The sequence below is a fragment of the Kwoniella dendrophila genome, chromosome 10 (assembly GCF_036810415.1).
Source record: "Kwoniella dendrophila CBS 6074 chromosome 10, complete sequence".
In the NCBI taxonomy this organism is placed as follows: Eukaryota; Fungi; Basidiomycota; class Tremellomycetes; order Tremellales; family Cryptococcaceae; genus Kwoniella; species Kwoniella dendrophila.
Window position 1 is genome coordinate 343,110 of NC_089485.1, and position 12,918 is coordinate 356,027.

Below are 12,918 nucleotides of genomic sequence, written 5' to 3' on the forward strand. Positions count from 1 at the left end.
TATTCGATATGCCCGTGATTAGTTTCATATATACCGAAGTAGTCTTAGATGGAATTGCATACTCAACTGAAGGCGTCCTTGTGTTTCTGTACTGATACTGTCATGCGTCTTATGGACCTGATTCGCTTCATATGATGAAACGTGCTCTACGTGTTTACTGTTTGTTAGATTAATTTTCATCGTATGGGTCAACTGAACACAATTGAGACAACACGAAACGGTTACGAAACGGACGAGAAGACTGATTAAGACGATCACTTGAAACGAAACCTAGCATCAACAATTAGACGTCATTGAAATGTTCATATACTCAACTCAGCCAGTGTAAATTAATTGAATTGAAACAAGATATTATCATCAAACACAACTTAAGTGCATTTCAAGAAAATTATATATATAAAGTATATGTACTTTTATATTATATTAAAAACGTATTCCCTCATCCGTTACACGACAAAAACAATGCAAAGAAGAACGAACAAGGTAAGGTAAAATGAAGTAAAAGATACGAATTTTGAAGAGAAACTCTATGCTAAAAAAAAATAAAAGAAAAAACAATGTCCAACTAAGCTACTTCATGACTACTAAATCACCAATTTGCGAAAACACCTTTACCTCTTCTTTTCATTGATTGATCAACATTTTTATTGTTTCTTGCTGAATGTACGATTCGTCTTTCACCTGCATTACCAGGTGATCTCACTTTTCGAGTGGAAGAATCAAATCTCTTTGAATTGTTATTGGTATTGTTGGGTTTTACAGCAGCTTGAGCTCTAAATACTGAGTACATCGAGTTTACTGCACCACCACAAGATAATGTATTATCACCTGAACAAGTTGATGTACATCTATCTGAATCAACTGAAATTAAACCATCTAAAGTGTTTGAACATCCACACGTGTTACCTCCAGATAATCCCGAATAGGTGTAATAGTTTGCGTTACACCAAATTTGACACATTGATGGTGTCAAGTTATCGTGTCCAGTCATTACAGTTGAAGCAAATGATGTGTCATTGCCTCTGTAACAACCTAAAGATGTACCTGTTGGTATAGCTGCGGTGGATGTTGTAGTTGACGAAGCGACTGTTGATGTTGAAGTTGCAGGTACGGTTATAGAAGATGCTTTAGCTGAACTACTTGAGGAAGATGGAGCAGCGGCAGATGATGATGCGGCAGCTGTGGAGCTTGAAGGAGCAGGAGCTGAACTAGAAGCAGCAGTTGCACTGGATGGAACCGCAGCACTTGATGTTACCGGTTTAGTGACAGCAGAAGTTATAGCAGCTGTTGATGAGGATTGAGCAGGAGCTGAAGTTGAACCTGCGGTTACACTTTCAGTGACACTAGCGGTACCACCGGTAGCGATCGCGCCACCGTTTGGAAGGGAAGCTTTGGCACTACTACTGGCAGCTTTGGAAGCACTGGAAGAGCTTGAAGCAGCAGCAGCTTTGGAACTTGAACTTGAAGCAGCGGCAGCAGAAGAGCTAGAAGAAGCAGCGGCAGCTTTGGAACTTGAGCTTGAAGCAGCTGCTGAACTTGAAGAAGCTGCTTTAGAAGCACTACTACTAGCGGCAACTGAAGAAGAGGTTGATGAAGCAGCGACTGAAGATGCTTTAGAACTTGAAGCGGAGACTGAAGCTGAAGCAGATACTGAAGCAGATTTAGAAGCTGAAGCGGAAACAGAGGCTGAGACTGAACCAGAAGCACTAGCTGAAGCTGAAGGAAATGTTGTTGAGTTACCACCTGATGAAGCACCAGCAATAGAGTAAAGTGATATTTTACCACCTGCACCACAACTTTCCGTTGGTGCACCTGGACATTTAGAGTTACATTGAGAATCTGGTAATAATGCCACTGATGGTCTGTTGGTTCCACAGTAACATTGTGTACTTGATTCTGTACCGTAATTATTGTATCCAGCTGCTGTACAGATTTTTCTACAGGCATCACTTGACATACCACCATTTGTGATTGAATAGTTTGGTAATACTCTTGGTGAACCATCGTTTGCACAACCAACGTAATTAGCTGGGAATCCTGATGGTGTTTGTGATCCCGCACCAGTTGTATCGTAGATTGACCAAGCTGCTGAGAATTGTGCACCACAAGTTTGTGTTGTGTTACCTTGACAAGGGGCATTACATGTTGATGGAGCAGCTGCAGCACCGTATGTTGCACTATTACCACAAACACAAGTGTTACCATTGGTTAAACCTGCGATTGAGTATCCACCGTTTCTACAAGCTCTTCGACATAAATCTGATGTCATATAACCACCACTGTAACCTAATGGAGGAGCTTGATTGAATGTACCAGCTGAGTAACATCCTTTGAGACCTTCGACTGTAGGGATTGTACTTTGAGCGTTGGCAGTAGCCCAAACTGAAAGGACGTTACCATTACCACAAATACCAGTTTTACCTGCACATGCCATAGAACATTGTGATTCGGCAACTCTGAAACCTGCTGAAACAGGATCAAGTTTAGCTGCACAATAACATTGTGAACCATATTCTGTACCAGCATATGCGTAACCTAAAGCTTTACAGTTGGATTGACATAAAGCGTTGGTCATACTTGATGAGGAAAAGTAATAAGATGGTAACATTCTACCGGTGTTAGTGTTACCTTCGTGGTAACAACCGACGTATCCAGTAGAATTGGCAGTAGCAACGTAATCGGCTGATTTGATACCAGTATTGGATAATTGATAAGTTGCAATAGTATTTGAAGTACCACAATTTTGTGTGGAGTCACCTGAACATGGGTTTTTACATGAAGCGGTAGTGGTAACTAAGGTTGGAGCGCTTGAAGAACATTTACATTGGTTACCGTTTCTAACACCGGCATAAGCTGAACCTCTTGCGTAACACCATTGATTACAAACATCGACTGTCATGTAATCGGAAACATATGATAGACCGTTGAATGATGAGTCATCGGTGAAACAACCTAAATAACCTTGAATACCGTTGTTTGCAGCGGCACCTGTAGCATTATAAAGGTCCATTATGCCTTGAGCACCACAAGTTTCATTGGCGTTACCTGAACATTGTAAATTACATTGAGAAGTTGGAGCTTTGGCACCACCAGAAATCTTGTTACCACAGAAACATTGATTTCCGGCTTCGGTACCAGCATAAGCGTAACCTTGGTTGGCACATGCTACTCTACAAGCTTTACCTGACATTGGTGAAGCAGAGTAAGAATAGTCTGTTAAAGTTCTTGAATTACCTGAATCGGTCCAGCACGATACCCAACCTTCAGGTTTACTGATAGTTACTGTAACTTCTGAGGTGTTGTATACAGCGGCTTGAGTTGAACCACCGCACCATTCAGTTGAATTACCCCCACATTTATAGTATTGACATGAACTTGATGGGTATTTTTGTTGATTTCCGGTCCAAGTATTGGCACAACCACAGTATTTACTGAGATAAACTGAGGCAAGACCATAACCAAATTCTGAACAAGTTGTTCTACATTTTTCGATGGTCATACCGTTATCGTAGTAGGTGTAAGCTGTAAGACCTCGGTTGGAGTTATCATAACAAGAGATATAATCGGATGCTGAAATACCAGGCATGACGGCATTCATTGATGCAGCATCAAGAGTGTAGGCTTCAAGTAAACCACCTGCACCACAAGTCTCTGACGAATTACCTGAACAGACTTTGTTGCAGTAGAGGTTTCCAACATATTGGGTTGTTTGTGGTACATTATTACCACATCTACATTGATTACCATTTTCTACACCAGCATATTGGTAACCTAATTCCATACAAGATTGTTTACATATCTCAACTGACATTGGATTAACAGTGTAAGAATAGTAGTTTTGGAAAGCGATGTTTGAGCCTGAATCTTGGAAACACCCTAAATAACCTGATGGTTTACTGGCTTTGACGGTTGTTTGATTGGTTGTAGCAGCGTTGGTAGTATAAAGATCCATTGCGGAGGCACCACCACAGACAGCAGTGGAGTTGCCTGAACAAGCCATTGAACATTGACTAACAGGTAATCTTTGTGTGGTTTGAGGTGAAGAACCACAATAACATGTTTTACCATTCTCGACACCTGCATAAGTGTAACCTAATTCAGCACATCCATTGATACATGTGTTTGGTGTGATTGTACCTGACCAAGAATTGTTGGTTAAGGCTAAATGACCACTTAAATCTTGGTAACAACCTTGCCATCCAGGTGGGTGGTAAACTGTTGATTTTTCGATATTGGCAGCTGAAATGTTATAGACGGATGATCGGTAATAATCACCACATTTTTGAGTCGAGTTACCTGTACATCCGACAGTACAGTAAGATGAAGGTACGATTGAACCGGTACCAAAGTTCCAGTCATTACCACAATAACACCATTTAGCAGAGGTAGTTAATGCCCAGTTGGTTTTGAGGTTGTGACAAGCGGCTATACAAGTCTCGGTAGTCATTGATCCAGATTGGAAATTGTATGTTGCTGAACCAATTAAACCGTTTGAAGCTGTAGATGGATTATTGTAACAACCTACAGAAGTTGTACCATCATCGAAGGTTTGGGTGGAGTTGTTGACTGTGCCACTTGGAGCATACCAGATGTTGAAGATATACGATCCACCACATTGTTGTTTTGAGTTACCTGGACAAGGTGTGGTACACATTCCAGGGTATACACTCGCAGTTGATCGGATACCGGAACCACAGACACAATTCCAAGCACCAACTTGACCTGTACCAGCATATTGATAACCAGCAGCTAAACATGAAGCTTGACAAGATTCAACTGTCATTGCGGAATCAGTGTAAGAAACACCGCCAGTGACTGAACTTATATCTTTGAGACAAGCAATGTTTGACCATCCAGGTGTAGTAGGAAGTTTGAATTGTTTGTTATCGGCTGCTGAAGCTACAAGAGAACCATCGGCACCGGTGAATGGTGAAATATCTAAACCGGCGATGGCAGGGTCGCATTCTGGTTTGGCACCCGAAGCGCCCCAAAGTGGGTTACATCCAGGAAGACGAGGAATAGGGACATTGTCGGCGTTACCGAATGATTCGGTGAGGACGCCTCGTTCAGGTTTGCAGTTGACGGCAGCATTGTCGTCAAAGTATGCACCAAGGACTGGACAGTCACCCATAGTACTATCGCAACAAAAGGTCAGATTAAATACCAGTTCAATTTATGAGTTTGCTTCACTTACATAGCTTTACCGAGATTGACACAACCAGTAGCATTAAGAGCTCTGGCAAGAACTGATTGATCCCAACCTTCAACGAAATCACCGTGAACACCGTAACCGGTAGTATCACCATTAGCCCAAGCTAATTTGCCAGCAAGGGATTGACCTGGGTTGTAATTTGAGGTGGACCATGTATATTCGAGTTGAATAGCTGGAAGTCTGACAGGATGAGAGAATGGACATGAACCACTTCGCACACCGTTATCTGGCCAGTTCATGTGAGAACCATCCTCTTTGTACAAGTTTACACCGTCCCAACATGGAGGGAAGAACAATTCTGTTTTCATACCCCATGGACAATCTCGATTAAAGTTGAAATTGTTTTGTACTAAAGAGTTGGAGAAATCTTGATTGATTTGACATGTGAAAGTAGCAACGTTGGTAGGTGATTTGTTCATGGGATCACCAGTTAAGATTCGAAGACCTTTAGGATATGGACTGACATATTGATATGGAGAGTTACGAGCAAGGAAATAGTAGAACCGAACATGTGCTGGGACAGGTACATATTGTTTTGTACTACTGTCAATGACGTAAAGATCTGTCGAAAATGGAGATATGTCAGCGATAAATTGTGAAAAGACATTCTGTTTCAACTCACTAGGCATCCAGTAATTTGACTTGTCAGCTTGTTGTCGAAGAGATGAACAAGAAGCTGCCGAGTAGTAATCTGTGTTATAGAATGCAGAGAATCTAGAACCACCAATAATCTTGTGCATATGTGTTGATTGTTGATTAGGTGACACGATTGGATCAAGTTCTTCATCGGCAAGGATGTAGATATAATCTAAATGCCAACCGTCATCTTGAGCAGCGACGAAGGCGATCGTGGCAAGTAAGGTAAAGAGGTATACAAGTCGAGAAAGCATCTTGTCAAAAGTGCCTGTTATAGCCGTCAGCTTGAGTGGATCGAAGTATATCAATGGCCACTTACTATAGCGAAAACCTCTTGACTCAAAAACAAAATATTATTATAAGGAAAAGTGTACGGAACTAAGTATTGAAAGAAGGAATGTGATATGTTGTATTGGTTGATATATATACTCGTTGGTCGATACTACTCGATCGATTGGACACGAGGTAATTGTTGTTGAAAAGAATGAGTGGATGGCAAAAAATGAAACTATAAGAGCCAGTCTATATAGTCTTTGCTGTTCGGATCGGTTAGGTCTCAATCGTCGATATGTCTTGATTTTGAGGCCTTCTTTGGTACAGAAAATCTGGAACCACCTGTGGTTCAACTAGTTTAATTTTCCTCCGATCGGCAAATGTAAGCTAAGCCAAGCTAAGCTAAAAAGAGAGTGACGAGTTGTTGAATTATACTGATAAGAGAAAGAGAGACAATGAAAGAAAACAATAAATGGAGACAATGGAGAATTTATAAAAAGAAATGAAGAAGTTTGAATAAAGAAAGTTAAACATGGTCTTTAACTGTTTTCGGCGAAACAAACGGTTTTTTTTTTCACTTTTGTACGAGACATATCCTCACCACCACTGCTGTACTAGTAGCAAGTACACGATCGACAGGTCCGAATAGCTTTTCGTAACTTAAAATCCTCTCCCTGTACATCACAGTTTATCGGGGTCATTTTATCTAATAAATTCCGTAAGGCTTTTTGACAAAACGCCACCGGAATAAGCAGTTGTGAGTAATCTGACCCTATATCCAGCTAGTCTTACCCTAGGAATTACTTCACCGTTACTTTGGTTCTCGTTTTTCTCCTTGAAACTTCACATGAAGATAAAGTGCTTGTACTGTAACATGAGATAAGATGTATGAAGATGGTGGTATTTTTGGAAGCTTAGAAAGGGGAGAAACATCCGACTAGCTGACTCCATCTATTCAAGGTACACGGAATCGTGCGCTACGGTGAGGAAAAACTACCCATTTGGGAGACCATATACGTCACTTCATTATTATTATTGGTGCTATAAGACATTTTAGTAGATATCCAGTAAATTCTAATTCTAATTCTAATTCAATTTGTGTTGAACGTTACTCTAGTACTCGTGTAATTGTACGTAGTCTATATTGTACCAAGGGAAATCGTTCGCCGAGATGATCTGTCTAGTTGTCTCTGATGATTCAGTAATGCAATTAACAATGATAGTGTAAGTATAAGATCCCAATTGGCTGAGGTGTAATTGAGGAATGTCTAAGGTTGAGCTGAGTTGACTGTGTTTGTGTTGTACGAAAAGAGAAAGGAGAAAAAGCCGAGAAAATAGATTTTATTCATTAATCTTAGCCGCAACAGGAAACTTTTCTCTATCAAAACCTTAAAACGCAAAGAATCAAGCCAAACTTTATCTAGAGAGAGTTTACGTTATGACGCGTTCTCATTATGTATCGTCAGCGGCTCGAGCGTAAGAATAGCATCAATTCCATTTGTTGCACGTGCGGTGAGACATATCGGATCGGCGATTTAAGGGTATCTAACATATCTTACAGCATGCTAACTTCACTGGAAAATGTAAACAAGTGGTGGCTACCACCTCACCTTTTACCTTGCGGATAACTCAAATGATTCCAATTAAATTTCTAGGGTATTTTATCGATAGAAGTGAGACAGGTGGCTGAAAGAATGATCAACGCCACCGTAATTGGTACTTCTAGAATATATAGAAGCTTCAAGGGTATCCCATCACCCAGTCAACGACAAGCGATGATTGCTGGTTGTTGCTTGTTCTCCTAAGCCTTACTAATTTCCAGGATGTTTATGGTTTGCGAATTTAGCGGATCGACATCATCGTATTTTACTAGTCGATTTTGTTGATTTAATTATAGAAACATCGGAATGAGTTTTGTTATCGTCCGGGGACTTAGATTTTGATGCCCTACACTGCGCAAAGATAAGCTTCAAAAGATGTCTTGAAAGGATGAATAAGGTAAATTCAATCAGAGCAACTGTCTGTGTTGATGAGAGATATACCTTAAGCTTGAATCGTTTTCTCAGCCGCCGCTCATACATGAACAACAGAATATTCATAATTGAGGCGGATCGGAATAACTCTCGATGAATGAAATGACGCATCATTGAATTATGTGGCTCGATCGATTATTTCAAGCCATCTTGCCTTTTTCAAACAACATTCACCGGCTCTATGGATTGACCTCCGCTGCGCAAATGCATTGATATGGCTTGAAGCTTGGCTGTTTGCTCTCATTCCAAAACCCAGTGGCAAAGAACAAGAAAACCTACACTCTAAACCTCAAGGCAATTTAGGGGAACTGCTTACAGTATCATAAAAGCCGAATGGAAAACGCCCCAGTCTCAAATACTCATAATGAGATCGACACGCTTCCTCACTGCAGCCACACTTATTCAAAGTTTTCGTAAAATAGTCATAGTCCTCGTGATTTTTGTTTGTATGGTGGTCGGATCTGATTATTCATCGCTGACAACTGTCGCCTTCGGCTGAGCATGTTATCTTGGTATTATCACTTGGCTATGTCTCTTGATTATTCTGCTTGGCTTTCATACTTGGTTTTCTGGCTTGGGAATTTTAACTGGTTACGCCGTTCATATCGCTTCAGCATTTCCGATCTAAAACAGACTGAACAATGTTCATTGTCTCTCGAACGAGATCTTAAGCCTTGGCTACCAAGAACAATTAAAGGAACAGCATGTGATATGGTCTTACCAGTATTGTGGTTGACTTGTGTTTTAATATAGATGCCAATCGCAGTTCCTGCGTGGAAGCGAGGTTATCAGGTAACAATGGGCGGATTATCATCGCTATCTCACGCTTCGGAAACCGGTATACTGGAGGGTGATTAACGCAAGTTACAGTACATTACGATTGTATATGTGGTCCATTCGAAGTATAGAGACTTAAGATCTGATTGACTAATTCTCCCCAGTACACGAGAGCAAGATAGAAGCGTAGGAAACTCGATGTTGCTTAAAAGGTCAGTTGTGGCATTGAGAGGGGATTTCAAGGGTGATCAGCTGTTTGTAAAATTGATCCATTATCATATCAATAACGAACTTACAGCATCAAGACTTTCTCCCTGTATTGCGCATTATGAAGAGGTTAAGTTAATTCGACTTTGGATTTGTTGATCTTGTTTTTGTAAATTTGGTTTGTCGAAGAAATCTTCATTGATGGATCTACGCCAAAATCCATTATCAAGTTTGTCAAACTTCCAGATTCTATCATCACCATCATCCATAATGAATTCTTCATTATCAAAATCTATCCAATAGACATATTCACATGAGATGAAAGCAGGATCTTGGAAACTTGTAGCATCGATGAGATGTTTAAGTGATCCCATTAATATTCTAGGTAAACATTCTGCACCTTGCATACCTCTCAACAGCCAATACCAATCTCGTGGTTGTTCAACTTTACCAGTACTAGATGTTGTAAGTCTTCCCATATTTGCTTCCTCATTTCTCTTATCTTCTTTATCAAGTGGAGTTAAATGGAATTCTTTTCCCATATATTCTGCTAATAATTCTGGAGCAGGTTGTATATATGGTACATCTTCTTCTTTAATCCAGATAATCTACAGATCAAGGTATTCATGATTCATCAGCCAAGTCACCGAATGATCTTTTCCCAATTAACCTATTAATTGGTTTGCCATAACTTACCTCATCCAAATGTTTGATCAAGATTTGTACATCCTTTGGTGTAAGATTGAAGAGGAATTTGACAATGGCGGCTCCGAGAACGTCAGGATAAGAATCATAATGATTGTATGTACCTATACGTCTGCCGCCAATGACGAAACCCAATAATCCCCTAGTACCCATTTTGAAATTGAGAAGATGTAAGTAAGTTAGATTGTTCGTTGCAAGTATAGAAGGTAAAAAAGGAAGTTGAAGAATAGTAGTAAATGAATACTTAATGTCAATTTCTGATAGTGTAGGTATCCAGTACGACTACACACTACACAAGATGACTAAGGGTGACTGGATCTTTATACATGATGAGACATGCAAGATATATGAGACACGGTCGAAACGGTAAGGTTGAGTCAGCTCTTAATGTTTGATGGGTTTGTTGACATCAACTCCCATAGGTAATAAGCTCTTTCCGAGACGTACAATGCATTTATCTGCATATTTTTATTGTATATACAGTATCAAGGAATATACGGGCTATAAGGATCTTTTTTAACCCAATAGTTATAATCATCCACTACCTTTCCCCAAAAACCTTTATCAAGTTGATCAAAGCTCCATTCACCCTCGAGATTCAAGCCAAGCATTCCGAAAGTTTCATTTTCAAAACCGATCCAATAAGTATATTCAGAATTATCCATTGGATAATTAACCAAATGTTTCAATGAACCGTCTAATATACTTGAAAGGCATTGACCATATTGCATTCCTATAAGAAGATCATACCATCTATGATACGGTAATCTGTTCTTTACACGAAACTCAAAAAGCTCGGCATTTGTTAATCGGATTTTCTTTTCGTATGTCGTAAAATGAAATTCCTTTGATAAATAGTTATTCCTGATATCAGCAGGCATATAATCGGAGTCTTCTACCCAGACTATCTGTATTCGAATGGAATATATCAGCTGGTTTCATATACATCCGCGAAAAAATCAAATAAATCGCTCACTTGCTTCACATTTCGGATCATAGTTTCTTTGTCCTCATCTGTTAGACCAAGAATGAATCGCACAATGTTCACCCCCATACCATCTGGATGAGAATCCCAGAGGTTGTGAAACGCCTTTTCGCGATTGGAGTTCAGAAACACGATTAATCCGTCTGTGCCCATATTAGATTGTTTGGAAAGAGTATATGATGAAAGAAGTAAAAGTCAGGTGACAAGAATTGTGATTTTGACCTTGCTACAGCGAGTCTTGCCAATCGCGACTACTTGAGCGGATTGCGACTACTTGACACCAGTTGATTGTGAGGTTAAGATGACGGAAGCAATTTGTAAGTCATACATGGTTACTTGTTTATACATGACGTACTACATAGGTTATATCTTGGTATGATGGTTCATCTCCCGCTCGAATTTGCTATCAATATTTTTGTCACGAGCGGTTCACGGGAAGACTATATACAATGCCTAGACACCTGATGTAGAGGAGCCAGGAATGGTTAAGAATCGCCTTACGAGGTTCTGGTTGCGGGTGTGGTGTCGTTATTCTACTAATTGTGTTAATACCACTATTTCTGTGTAAAACTGAAGAAGGGAACTTACCTCCTGGTTCTTTGCATTCTTTTCATTCTTTGCATTCTCTTCATCCAACATCTTCGCTTGACGTCTTAGAGCTCTTAAAGCTTCTAGCTGTTTTTTTCTTTCAGGTTCGAATTCTTTTCTTCTTTTTTCCATTTCTCTTTCAGCTTGAATCTTATCATCAACTAATTTTCCCCAAAATCCTTTATCTAATTCATTAAAATTCCATTTTCTTTCTTCACCATCGTTCATTACAAAAAATTCATCTTCAAAATTGATCCAATAAGACCATTCACAAAATAAACCATCTTCTTCAAAGTCTGTACCATCAATCAAATGTTTTAATGTACCATCCAATATATATGGTAAACAACTTGCACCTTGAATTCCTCTTAACAAAGAATACCAATTTCTGGGTTCCCCACCATACCCTCTCATTATATTCGACATATTATCAGGATCCTCTTCCCTTTGTTCTTTTTGATACTTGTCTAAATGAAAATCTCTTGACTTGTATAATTCCAATAGATCCGAAGGCACTGGATCATCTTCAGTAACCCAGATGATCTGTATATGTGCCGATTAAATTGTCAGAAACGCGATTACTGTATGATTATGAGATTACAAACTCACCTCTGTAAGCCGTTGGACCATAGTTTCTGTTTCTTCAGGACTTAAACCGAGGATAAATCGGACAATGTCCACACCGAGACCTTCGGGATATGAGTCAAAGTGGTTATAACATCCTTTTCGTTTTCCAGAAATGATGAGACCTAATAATCCTCTTGTACCCATGTTGATCGATTATTGTTTGATGAGGGTGTGAATAAAGGATCTCAAAATTGGAAATAAATCAGGCAAGAAAGAGTGTTTGATTGTGGTAGATATGATTGCAAGAACGCAGTTTGAGATGGAGTGTTGCGAAGAAGGACAAAACAGAGATTCACACGAGTGATTCCTGGAGCTATGTTGTGATCAAATTGATAGTGACAGTTGATGGTACCTAATTTAAGACTAAATTAAAGTTGAGTAAGGTTGAGTCAACTTTAATCACTTCTCATCTTCTGTTGACGTGTTTTTCCATCCTTTCGGATGCGTTCTCTTGCTGATCACTCTCCTTTATAATTCAGCTATTATGATGCAGGTGGTTGACTGTGTCTCGCGAATTGGCATTTGATGGTATTTTAATTTCTGGCGCATATTGACCTTTCATCAGGGTGAACTTGTCTTCTAGCTACACTGTTTGATACGGTAAATCCGTAATCACCATTCTTCTGTGTCATGTCCAGTTTTTCTATCATAAATAGACTAATAGTTGACAGGCCGTACTACTAATCATTTTGGTGTTGATGTATCATACCATTTTCTTATGCTGTACGGGATATTCCAATATGTTTAATCTGTTGGGACATGCAGTCATCTTGAAGACGAAGCTGTTTACGCGAGACGTCGGCTTTCATCTCCCGTCGGAAAAGGCGTCCTGTGTAACCCTAATAATCTAATCTAAAACATATCAAGTTGACTAT

At 39.7% G+C, this 12,918-nt stretch overlaps 3 protein-coding genes across 3 annotated transcripts; all 3 read right to left on the minus strand.

Annotated features, from left to right (window-relative positions):
- Positions 1-589: 589 nt before the first annotated feature.
- On the minus strand, positions 590-6,102 carry L201_007100 (uncharacterized protein; the record flags this gene model as incomplete). Its single annotated transcript, XM_066222811.1, has 3 exons — positions 590-5,135; positions 5,195-5,774; positions 5,835-6,102. The coding sequence occupies 3 exons, from the start codon at positions 6,100-6,102 to the stop codon at positions 590-592; spliced, it is 5,394 nt and encodes a 1,797-aa protein (XP_066078908.1).
- A 3,155-nt stretch (positions 6,103-9,257) lies between these two features.
- L201_007101 (uncharacterized protein) lies at positions 9,258-9,996 on the minus strand (the record flags this gene model as incomplete). Its single annotated transcript, XM_066222812.1, has 2 exons — positions 9,258-9,746; positions 9,835-9,996. The coding sequence occupies 2 exons, from the start codon at positions 9,994-9,996 to the stop codon at positions 9,258-9,260; spliced, it is 651 nt and encodes a 216-aa protein (XP_066078909.1).
- A 332-nt stretch (positions 9,997-10,328) lies between these two features.
- On the minus strand, positions 10,329-12,187 carry L201_007102 (uncharacterized protein; the record flags this gene model as incomplete). The annotated part of the gene is made up of 3 exons (XM_066222813.1): positions 10,329-10,751; positions 11,417-11,959; positions 12,026-12,187. The coding sequence occupies 3 exons, from the start codon at positions 12,185-12,187 to the stop codon at positions 10,329-10,331; spliced, it is 1,128 nt and encodes a 375-aa protein (XP_066078910.1).
- Positions 12,188-12,918: the final 731 nt, after the last annotated feature.